The following is a 12,819-nucleotide window of genomic DNA, read 5'->3' on the forward strand; positions in this document are numbered from 1 at the left end:
TTTTATAATTGAAAAAGAATATTGAGGAACTACATACTATTTAATTTTTAAATCTCATTTGTATGGTTTCCTATTCTTTCACTTACTACATTTAATACAAAAAGAGCTTCTGACAAAATAACTACAATCTTACCACATACTATATTTGAGCTCTGAATATATTTAATGTACTAAAACAGGCATAAAACCTTAACATTCATTGAATCATATAAAATATAATTGGAATAAGGAAATATATGGATTTATACTGAGCACCACTGAAACTATTCTAATAGAATAAATGGGCATTTCTATCCTAGAAGGTTAGCTTTTCTAATTTAAAATGTAAGCTCCAGTCCTTCAATGGCCATTGCATGGAGAATCATTTTATATCTAGTATAAAGACAATTAAATAAAAAAAAGCTATGAAAAAAGACAGTATTTAAGCACACCATTAAAATAAATACTATGTCAATAGTTAGTATTTTAAAGTACACACACAAAAATAAACAATATGTCAAAATAACAGCATCATCACTTCAAGTAGTAGATACTAACAACACTGCACTGACTTATGTGCATGAAGTTGCTCCCAAAATACTCTCAAAGCATAAGGCAGATGACCTAAGCATACTGCTTATAAACCATCAAAACAATTATTAGCCTTTATCAATGAAATTAGCATGGCTTTTGTCATGCTTATTGGTAAATCTTTATTTGAATGCCATTCAATATAGGGTAATATATAAGTCTGTTAAACATATTATTTCAGCTCTGCATGCAACAAATACCTGAGACATTTCCACAGTGCAAAAGGTATTTAAATAAACAACTCTTTCGAGACAATTTCTAAGCCATAGGCATCTGGAGCTGAGAAAAGCAAGACAGATCAAGGAAGATTAAGCCACTGACGCATGATGATAGAACAATCAGGAAAGTAGCTGAGATGAGGGTTTTATGACACAGAGAAGAACATAATAATACAGAGAAGTTTAAAATCTGTTATTGCTTGATGAGTACAGATAAGCTATTTTAACAGCACCTTTCTGTGAAGTTTAATAATGAAAATTTATTAAAATAAACCCACATCCTTTCATATATACTTCTATATTGTATTGCTGCAACTCTGGACTCAGCTCTGGGAACTTGGATCTTTAATGGAAGTGTAAAATATAAATACCAATACTGAATCAACAACATCTCATCAACAGAAATCTTAAGGGTTTAGTTGAGCTGAACTTCATTTATAGCCTGATGAACACAGTCTGAATTACATTAATGGTATGTTTAATCTATCATGGCTTATGTCTCCGTTTTGCAACCCCAAATGAAATCAATGAAGTTGTCAGGCAGAACAGCACGACATAAAACAACTATTGGAAATAAGATATTTTGAGTAAATTTGTTTGGAGATTTAGAGAGCAACAGCTAGATTGCTCATCCTGGAAGGTGCGTTTCTAGATGTCAGTCATATTACACAGATGGTAATTTTCCTTATTCCACATATGTTGCAGTGAGGTTTCTTTTTGTGGTTTAGTTTGGTTTTAGATTTCTAATTATTACTTCCATTTGATCCATGGAGAGCAGTAAACATACAGAGCAAACCGCTGCTAGATCCACCTTCTGTGTCACTGCCGGAATTCACGCTATTGGATTGACCATACCTAGTAATAAAAGGTGTTATAAAATTTAGCCTATATTGATAAGTCCAATGTCATCCCTACCCAATATTATCAACTACTGCATAATCATTTATGGCAATGGAATACCAACTGGTTCTGGCAAACAATAATGGAAAGAAGTGCTCATTGATATGTCACAGTCACAGTGAGAAAGCTCAGCTTGCTGGAAGCATTGCTAGCTTTGGCAGGACACAGCTGAAGCTCAGCTCATTGTCGACTGATATGACACTTTGCCATGCCATGTTACCAGGGAAACAGCAAAAGAAGAGAACATAAGGTTGTTAAAATGGAGAGGTTCCTGAAAAAAAAAATGCTCAGAGCGAGGCTGTCCCAAAGTAAATGTGGTACACCTATGACATACGTTCTTATATAAAATGATTTAGTCTTAAGCCTCTTCCCCAGAACAGAGATGGCATTACAGATTCTTGCTTCTAGAGAGGTGATTTCAGTTACCTAGATTTTAGGCTAAATACTGTTTCAACTATTATCAATTATTTGGGGGTTGATTCCTATTTGTAAATTACAATATGACCAATCAGCTAATAATAAGGAAAACTACACTTGAATGGACTACATATATTGAAAGCAGGCTTTTTCAGTCTGTTTGATAATGGAAAGAAAGGATGATATCTAGATCAAACAGTTAAAACATTAGTGACAGTAGTTCTCATGGCATTAATTGGAGGAATTATTCATCATCTGCTAATTCTGAAGTATAATCATGGGACACCTTCATTGGCTGTCAGGTTAGAAATTCAAATGAACCTATTAATAGCTTTTAAAAAAATGCATTTTGATGCTCAAATCTATAACCCAAGAATCATGATTAAGACTTGGCAGCACACAGCAAAACAAATAAACAAAAAAAACCCCACAGCACGTGGATATACTATCTCATCCATTTTTTGCTATAAGAGGGCAAAGAACCATCATTCAATGACACAGATCTCTTTAATCCAGTATCTCGTGTTTTAAGAATAATAGATGATTTATGGTGGGATGCAATTAAGTTCAGAGGAAATAATTTCCTAGTACTTAAATCCATCTTCAAGACCTGAACTTGGAACTGAAATTTCAAGTCAAAAGGTCTTGATATACTCTTATATTGCTTCTTAAACTTGTGCAGTTTTGAACTGTGACATACTCAGGCAGCAAGCCCTGTAATGCTGCTCTACGCTGTGTGAAACTGCAGATTGTTTTATAAACATTTCTATTGCTCTTCCCACCATACAGTAAAAATCAAGCTATATATTTCTTAAAAGTATTATATGGATTTCTACATGTAACTCCAGGTAGCTATGTGCCATGACACACAGACAACATTCATGCTCCCATACTAAGATCCAAAACAACTATGAAAACCAGAGAAGTGTGTGCAGAGAAACAAACCATTCCTTATGTACAACACCATCACCTGAGACGATAATAATATAGAAGTCTATCCAAGGATTTAGTCTTCCAGCAGAAGAACAAAGCAGATTTCTTATTAAAGCATAGTGTAGAAAAATAAATATCACTAAAAATACCACTGAAAATATCAGTAGTAGGTCAGACTGAACAGCAGCTTTTCCATATCATTTAGAAATAAATTAAACAATGTATGTTGTTGAGTGTGTTCTGCTCCTCTGCTGTAGGAATAATCCATCAGACTCTGTTCCTACCACCTTTAGCTGGTTATTCACTCAGGAAAAACCTTCCCTGTTGTGGCAAGAGAAAGCTGCAACAGCCTCATTTCTCTCAAAGACTTCATAAAAAATCCTTATTGCAAACGAAAATTAATTCCCCTAGAAACTATGTTTTGTTGTTTGATTTTTCCCCCCTCATGTGTTTGTGTTCTCTAAGTTACTAATTTATCCCAGTTTTTGTCCTGCGTATGCAGACTAGTAACAAAAGCTGTTCACAACAACTATTTTAATACATGCTTACAAGCAATGTTATATCAGTAGTAATATCTTTATGATGATTATTTTCTATTCACCCTGTAATGGGCTGTGTTTAACCTGGTAAGACAGCTAAACTGCACACAGCCGTTCAGTCGCTCCCCCTAGTGGAATGCGACAGGAAATCGATAAAAAGATAAATCCTGTGGCTTGAGATGAATTCATTTAAGTAGGACAGAAAAGGAAGAATAGCAATAATAATAAAAAAATATGAAGATAACGACAATAGTATATACAAGGTAAGTGATGCACAATTCAGTTTCTTACCTCCCAATGACCAATGCCCAGCTAGTCTCCAAGAAGCATCAGCCAACCCCCCAGATATATTGTTTAGCATGACACAGTGTGATATGGAATATCCCTTTGGTCAGCCTGGGTAGGCTGTCTCCAACGGCTAGGTTAACCCTCTTGTTAGAAAGGCTTACCTACTTTCTAGACTGATGGGCATCACTGGAATGTGTTTGGGGATTTTGCCTTTCTTGTAGTTTGAGGTCTATGGATAGTGTTTGATAAACAGACAGAAATTATATGAAACAACTGAGTGACAACAATGTAACTTCTGTCTGTTTATTAAACAATTTCCCTAACCCTCCTCCTAAAGACAATTCTGAGCTTGAAGCTCATAGGATATTCAGGAGCATTGTGTCCTGTACATTTCATTATGTGGATAACTACATCAGAAGCATATAATTATGGTGAATAATATGACTGAAAATAAGCCCTCAGACTTACACAGTGAAAAGTATTGTAAATCGCATCTTAAGCAGTTATTCTTTAGCATATTTTCAGTACTGTACTGATACTTACATACTTTATAATATACATGCTTGGACAGAAGCCTTGAATACTTCTCTGTAAACATAAACTTTTACAAGGGAAAATATTTATTACTTTCTAAACTGAAAAAAGGTCAGGGGTAAAATTCAATTCACAATGCTAAAAGATTACACATATGAATTCTGAAGTCATCTAGGCTTTGCTCCCACACAAAATCCACTCTGAAACATCTTGAAATGGAAAGGCACCACAAAAGCAAGAATACCTGCACAGTTTTGGTCCGTCTTTTTCTCAGATTCCCAGAAGACTCAGTTTGTTGGAAAGATGTTTCACCTAAATCTGTATTTGCCAACATGGATTTTTACCATTGATAACAAATGGTGCTAGTAAGGTTATACATGGCCTATATCACAACTTCCCCTCAGCCTATTCAAAATTCAAATCATTTGCATATGACATAGGGCCTTCCAAATACATTATAAGATAATTGAGAGGTTCCTTGATGGACCCAAAGATAAGTTTTGCAGTAGGCTTAATGGAGTCTGTTCTGTTTGTTATTTTGTAGTCTGGGCATTATTTTTCCTTCTCTTTTCTGCACGCTGGTGTAATTATAATGTTCTGGGACTTGATATTTCATTTACAAGTAGGCTGAGCTCTCATGGAAACCACTGTGACAAGTTCTGTGACATAATAAGATCTAATTTATTTTCTAGAGACTTGTAAGACCCTGTATAGAGGCTCTATACCTTGCTGAAATACAAACACCAGCACTTCTGTGCATTTCATTCAAGTTATAGGCATTTGATTAGCCACATACCTCTAATAAAATTAGCTTACTATATCAAAGAGTCTTCATTAGTTCAGCTTCAAATCTACGCTGTTACACTCCTTAGAAATTCTTCCCTAAATTCCTTACAGAATAGTATAAAAAGACAGTGTTTATCTCAGTGTGCTACTTTAAACATTACCAGAATGGGTTAGAAGAAAGAAGAGGCTCTCTGTTATAAATTCAAATTCTCTTCAATATTATCCATGCCTACTAGTAGAGACTAAAGTGCTTGATGTAGAAGTTTATCTTCTACATGAGAATTCCAAAAAATTAGATCTGGTATATTCTTTTCCAGAATAAGAGTTTTTCAGTCTTGCTATTCAAAGATATAAACAATTTGCAGTGCTTATTAGCATAACGTGAACTTGAGAGCGACTGCTGTACTCTCTGCAAAGAATGCCAGAATGTTCAGATACTTGCAGCTTAACACTCAAAACTGAATATACACAATAGGCTATCTGACCTATAGAAAAAGCAAACTGACCATCTGTAAGGTGGAATAATACAAAGCCGGTAACAGATATTCAAAAGGTTATTAATAAAGAAAAAACTCACCAATGTGGATGCCCTTATTGGGAAATGCTGAGGCAATCTCCACCAGGGATCAATCTCCAATAGATGCTGCCTTAGTGCTGGTCAGCCCTTAAATGAGGTCTAGAGGAGGTGAAGTCAAGCTCCACCCCTGCTGGGAACACAGCTAAATTACTCTCACCTGTGCTCCCACAGCTGACCCAACACTTGCCTCAGCTGATTAATCAGAGGTTCAGGCTTTGAATACCAGTTTCCCATACACCATCCAAATGCAAGATTTGAGTTCTCACTATTCTACTTTAAAATTCAGAATTATTATTTACTAGTTTTTCTAGAGACATGACATTATAAAAAGTTTACACCCACAGTTATTTATATCAAATAGCTGCATATACTGACTCTAGGTACTAGATCTAGAATACATTTAATTATGAAGAGTTTCACATCAATGCAGAAATTATCCCCCAAATTTTCCCCTTCCCAACCCAAATTCATCAAGTGCATTGTTATGCATGCTTTTGTTATGGAGGAGCATGTTTTAACATGTTGGCAAACCACAGGATTTTGCTTGCAATTCTGAATCATGAGCTTCAGAAACTGAGAAAAGACAAACATTACACCTTCAGGTGTTTCTATAGTAGCTTATTTTCTTACCAACAGGAGTGGGTTCGTTATTTATCTTAAATCTGGAACAGACTATTTTTCTTCTGCAGCATAACTTTCATTTGCTAAAGTGTTTCTATTTTCTATTCTAAATTTATTCATAGGTGCAAACATTTGCTTTGATAAGTTGGTCTATGGAATGTTAACTAGTGTCTCATAATGAGTATTCAATTTGCAGTAAAAGGGAAGCATTTGATCAAAATTCAGCTTAGGTTAATGTTCTTGGCAATAACATCTCTTTCCTTGAAGAACCATAAAAAAGGCAAGTAAAAGCTATTCAACCATATAAGAGAAACTTGTAAAACAAAAGGATTATTTCTGGAAACTATTCTGTAGTCTTGGTTCAAACCTAAGTATAATTGCTTCTCAAACTTATCACTTAGCTCCCTTTTAATAAAGAAAAAAAAAAAAATCTTCCTGAAAAAAACTGTTAGCAACCAGTTAGAAGCTGATACTTGGAGAACCAGCTTTCTAAATATAAAATAGCCAAAGAAGTAAGGCAGTATTAGAGAAATATAAGCATTTTAAAGTTAACTTTGTAATTTTACAGCATAGATTTTAATACTTCCTGACAGCATCTGTTTTCAAAACAAACAGACCATGCTTGGGAACCACAAGATGGTAGAATCCTTGCTTGTTCCCAGCCTTACCCACAAGCTCCTATCTCCCAGGCATTACATTTTACACGTCTGTCAAAAAATAACTTCAAATTAACTATGTTATCTCAAGCAAATTGAACATTGTTACAAATACATAGTTGCATATGTGTAAGTGCGCTAATATGTTTCTCTAGTTATTGTATTTGTGTGCTGTGCAAGCCAGAGATTAACAATAGCATTAAAAGGGAATATTCATTGGATAAGGCAAGTCAACTACATAAACAAAAACAGACAGAGAAAATCTTGAAGTTCCTTATTTGGATTTTTGTTTTAAACTAATCATATGTTATTCCAAATCTCAATTGAAAATCCCAATGAAGATACCTGTTGCTATTTTAGATTCAGTTACCCACGATTTACAAAACAATGCCCATAATGTCCAAGTTACTTGTTCTGCACATCAGGATGTCTATTGTTTTTAGTGACATTTGGAATAATTATTTACCCAGATAAACCTGACAAGTTTCTGCTGTCACTTGAGACGCACCTCAAGAGTAAATAAATACACTTTGAAAATCTAACACAGTGAGGGGAAAATATCCAAGTAAACAAAAGCAATCAAACTCATGAGGGGGGAAGGAAGAGAAATAGAATGCGATTAAGGAGCAGAAGAGGTACTTACTGTTTGGTTATCTTCATACAGCTTCAAGTCATATCCACTCAGCGCCACACAGAAAATGATGGCCGTCACCCCCTCAAAACAATGGATCCATTTTTTGCGTTCAGATCTCTGTCCACCCACGTCCACCATTTTGAAAGTCAGCTCTTTGAACGTGAACTTATTTTCTACAATCCCTGTGGTCATGTCCCGAGAGCGTAGAATATCTTCCACAGTAGGGATGTAGTCCAGTGCTGCAATCCTTTCTAGGTCATTTAAGTAGTATGCAGCATTATCCTCCAGGTGGTACTCATTGGAGCGGCAGAAACACTCCTGCACACCTGGATCTGCCCAGAGCCGTTTCATGACTCCCAGAAGCTCAGGGGTGATCTCTCCTTTGCTCTCAGCTGGACCTGTCAGGGCAAAGAGCTGCACAGCATCATATGCTCTGTCAGGGTTGTGAAATTCTATCTTAAGTGTAGCTAGAGCCCGAATGATGCGTGTGAGGGAGTCAATTGCGTTATAGATAATCAGAGGTTTGTATTCCTTGCAGGCCTCCAAATTAAAGCCACCACTGTGAATGATTTTCATCTGCTTTACAATAGTGCTCTTTCCAGAGTTGCTGGTACCCAGGAGAAGCAGCTTGATCTCTCTTCGTTGGCGCTGGCTTTCAGAGCGCAGGTGGCGGTCAATCCTGCGGGACCGCCGCGCTGCCTCTTTCTCCTCAGAGCTTTGCCTACATCCCATGGTATAGCAGGCTGTTACAGAAAGGGAAGGCTGGAGATTGTCTCAGTTCCTTTGTGTCTCTAGGAAAGATCTGTGTTGTCTATCAGCTCTCGTGCCAGGTACAACTTGTACAGGGAAAAAAAATCCAATACCTACTGGTCCAAGAGGCTTGTACCACCTAAATCAGTGACAGCAGGGGTGCAAAAGTGTAGATAGGCAACCACAAAAATAGTCTCCTCAGTAAATCTCATGGCACTCCCCTTTACAGTGCATAAACATTGGCACATTCCTGTTAATGAAGGGACACTTCCCTTTGCCACAGTTTGGCTAGATCCATCAAATACTCTTTTCTGTTCTGCATAATTATTTTGCTGCCTTCCGTCCAAAGGTAACTAGCTGCACTTTCACCTTCTCTGTTTTAACCCTCGTCTTCTAACTGTATTTTATGGTTGCTGTGGTGATGCTACTAGATAATGTTGACACTCTTTTCAGTAGCGTTGCATTTGTTGTTTCTCTGCTCTCGCTTCTTCAGCAGATCCAGTTCAGTTCTGCAAGTCTGTGCTTTCCACCTGCCAAACAATGAGAGAAAGAAATGAATGAAGCAAGATACTGCTTCCTTGCTGTAAACTACTCACTGTTTTCTCCTCCTCTAGACTTCAAAGCCTTTTATTATTAAATGACCTAGAAAGGACTGCAATGCTGGACTACATGGAAAATAGAGTTGGAAATAAGCATGAGGAAAAGCAAAAATTCAAAACCCCAGCAATACTGTAGTGACAGATGAAACTTGTAGGACTGAGAAAATGTGGTTTCCAAACAATAGTAAATCAAGTCTCCTTTTCAGCCTTCTGTGCTTTATTATCTAAACCTACATGAAAACAAACAGTGCTGAGCTGTGTCCCAGTTTCTCCCTCAGCAAGAGCTTATGGCAGGGCTCTTCTGCACAGTCCTGTTCTGACTGGTTTTCCTGAAGTAAAAAAATGAAATAATCACAACTACTTTTCCCAGCCTCTCTATTTATATCAATATCTTGTACTCAAATGTTCTCCTCAGTTCTCTTTCATCTTTTCTGTTTTGTTTGTACTGAACATTTCAACAACTAAATTAGGAAGCAAAAGGAAGTGATTAAGTTTTCTTCATGATTTTGTGAAAGAGAATAAGTTACTGATATCTGCAGAATATGGCAACATATTCCTTCCCCTTGCAAGAACTGAACCCTTAAAACTCCTACCTGCATAATCAATATCGATATAACACTATCGCAAACTCTGTAAGCTTTTTACCTGGCAAAGCTAGTGTTGGTTATTTTTTCTTACTATGAAAATTCTGGGAGAGGCAGGAAAAATTGACCAGAAGGCAAAGATTTCATGAAAAAGGAGCACAGGAAATAATATCCAAAGCAAGGTCTGGAATCTTTGCAGTTACGATTAGAGCAACTTTTCATTCCCAGATTAGGGTTTAAGCTTACTATTTGGAACTCTGCAGAAAGAACAGCAGGATACAGCTACCTCTCACAAAAGGAAACACATAGCTAACAGCTGATTGGTGACAACCTGCCTCTTTTCCTAGGAAGGGCTTGCTGCCCTCACTGAGCTCTGAGCACACTGGGCATCAGAAATCATGCTTTCCTTACTGTATGCTGGTCCCACCTCACTGTCTGTGTAATTTTGTCTGTGTATTTGAGGCTGAGGAGTTGGTTCATAGATATAGCTGCACGAATTATATTTTTCCTCAAACATCTAAGGAGAGAGAATGTAGGAAATCAATTATATATCAAGAACTTCATTTCTCAAGATGTAGAAACGTGTGATGATCTCAGGTTGTCCTGTAACAGAAGTTATTACTATTCTCCTGCTAATTATGCACTAGATCTTTGTCACGGCCATCCTAATCTTAGCATCGGTTTTTTTGCAGCTTTCTCCCTGCATAGTTTTCTCTGTGAGGATCTTTTATGTAACTTACAGATCTTGTTTAGTTTATGACGGGCCGGCAGGTGTGATGGTAGAGTTTCTGTGCCTGCTTTCAGATCTGAGACCCCACGGTTATGCATTTCTGAGTTCTAGAGTTCTATAACAGCATCATGTTATTAGGCAAGTTCTTGCAACACAGTGCATCCCTTTTCAGCAGTTTCCATACATATTTATGAAGATATCCAGGAATGTGAAGACTCTACCCAAAAATAATAAACAGAACAATCATCACTGATCCCTTAACATCAGAGGGAAAAGTATAAAGACTGCAGGTTCAGTGGATGAGGCTTACTCTTTTTTTTTCCTGAAGTTTCCCAGGACATAAGCCTTGGACTGTCTACCACTCACTCTCAAATGCTTTCACTGATTCTATATTTGTCTTTAAATCCCTTTCTATCTCTAACCCTGCTTAAGACAGATATATAGTTGAACCACTGTAGACCTGGATAAAATTCATGACTACCAGGATGAGTCAGCACAGATCAGGATTGGTACCACTGCATTGAGGAGACCATTACATTACTGCAAAAGATAAATGGAGCTCTGGATGTATTCAAGAAAACAGTTTAAAAAAACAGTATATAAAATATCCTAAGAAGTTCTCCAATGTGCCACTCGTTCCTGAGTGATCTAATTTCCAGATCACTATGCATGTACATGTTACCATAAACACTTCCAGCATACTTCCTAGGAAAATTATTGGTAGTTCTGATAGGTTCTCATCTCATGATTCTTATCATGATTATACAGAAAAACGGAGATCTATTAGAATTGCCAGCTAGGAATACACAGTAGAAGGATATTTTACAAAGAAGTGGTGAAAAAAAAACAAAGAAAGTAATTTGCCATTACACGCAGTCTTTGTATACCTATCAATATGTTGACTGAGCATAGAGAATCACAGAATCACCAGTACTGGAAAAGACCTCCAGATCATCTAATCCAATATTTCCCCACTAAACCATGTACCTTAGTACAACATCTAAACATTTCTTGAACACCTCCAGGGACAGTGAATCAATCATCTCCCTGAGCAGCCCATTCCAGAGCCTGAGCACTATTTCAGAGAAGACATTTTTCCTAACATCCACTCTGAACCTTCCCTGGTGCAATTTAAGGCAATTCCCTCTAATCCTATTGCTAAACAGAAGAGGCCAAACACACCTTGTCACAACCTCCCTTCAGGGCAGTTGTAGAGGGCTGTAAGATCTCTTCTGAGCCTTCTCCCAACTGAACCATTTTGGTTCCCTCTGTTGCTCCCCATAAGACTTGTGCTCCAGACCCCTCACCAGTTTTGTTACCCTTCTTTGGATACACTTCAGGGCCTCAACATCTTTCATATAGTGAAGTGCCCAAAACTGAACAAAGTACTCAAGGTCTGAGGGTGTAGTGGCTACAGTGCAGGACCCAGCACATAGTCTTGCTGAACTTCAACCCACTGACCTCAGCTCAGAGATCCAGATAAAATATAGTATCTCAAATATAGTATCTCACTGCAGAAAATCTGTTGTAAATTCATAGGTGCAAACATCCCATCTTTGTCTATTGTCTAGGAAACATCCAACATACTTCAGCAGTATCTAAATACAAGTTAAGCTAGTCAATACTATCCACCAGCTAAGCTTATTACCCCATCAAATCTTATCATATAGATCTGATCCAAGTTTTAGGGAAACATAAGAATTTATCGTGAACACAATGCATTCTTTGTAAACCAAGTATTCAGGCCCTGCTTGTGCAAAGCTAGATTGTCATCTTTAGTTATTAGGATAGACTTTTGCACCAGCTCAGCTATAATAAAGACCACATTAGAGTACTATCAGTTATTTTACTTTTCCTTTTAACTATGCACATCTTGCTTACTTCAGGAAGTAGGAAATGTAAATCATATAAAGTATTAATACTTAAGTACTATTGACACTTGGTAAGTATTTTAAATCATTACTTGTTTCACTGAGTCCAAACAACCCCAAACTAGTGTGAAATGTCAACACTACCAGTATGTAAAACCAACTGGTTCTTGAAGAGAGCCAAAAACACAACAGTTCTGACTTGTGTTGATGAAAATAGTAGTGTCAGTGACTGCATATGATCTCCTATGTTTCACAATAATTTAACTAAACTAAGACCAGAATCTCCCAACACGGTCATTTCAGAACTGACCTTTAGACTCCCATAAAGAACAAAACCTTACAGGAATAGTACAGTACATCTAACAGTGGGTGTGCAGAAAATCCTGGCTGCTAAACAAGGGAGAGAAGAAACAACATACACAGCAACTGCTTTAGGGACATACGAACATCAGACTTACTTACTTAGAAATCTGTAACGTTGCAAGAAACTAAAAGCAGCACCCACTCAATACCAGTATGAGTGGTTTGGACGCAGCTCAAGTGATGACATTAGCGTAGGTTATGGCCTCATTAGAGTTACTGTTTAGCTTTTATCATCTGTTATTGTAGTTC

At 37.1% G+C, this 12,819-nt stretch overlaps 2 protein-coding genes across 3 annotated transcripts in view; one reads left to right on the plus strand and one right to left on the minus strand.

The window, feature by feature from the left end:
• RSPH14 (radial spoke head 14 homolog) overlaps nt 1-12,819 on the plus strand; it is a 53,489-nt gene that overhangs the window by 12,444 nt on the left and 28,226 nt on the right. The window lies entirely within an intron of this gene.
• Nucleotides 1-12,819, minus strand: part of GNAZ (G protein subunit alpha z) — a 35,161-nt gene that overhangs the window by 8,453 nt on the left and 13,889 nt on the right. For both annotated transcript variants that reach the window (XM_015878221.2, XM_015878222.2), the window contains exon 2: nt 7,683-8,953. In XM_015878221.2, the coding sequence (XP_015733707.1) occupies nt 7,683-8,405 (723 nt within the window). In that variant the 5' untranslated portion in view covers nt 8,406-8,953. The remainder of the gene's footprint in view (nt 1-7,682; nt 8,954-12,819) is intronic.

The sequence above is a fragment of the Coturnix japonica genome, chromosome 15 (genome assembly GCF_001577835.2).
Source record: "Coturnix japonica isolate 7356 chromosome 15, Coturnix japonica 2.1, whole genome shotgun sequence".
NCBI lineage: Eukaryota > Metazoa > Chordata > Aves > Galliformes > Phasianidae > Coturnix > Coturnix japonica.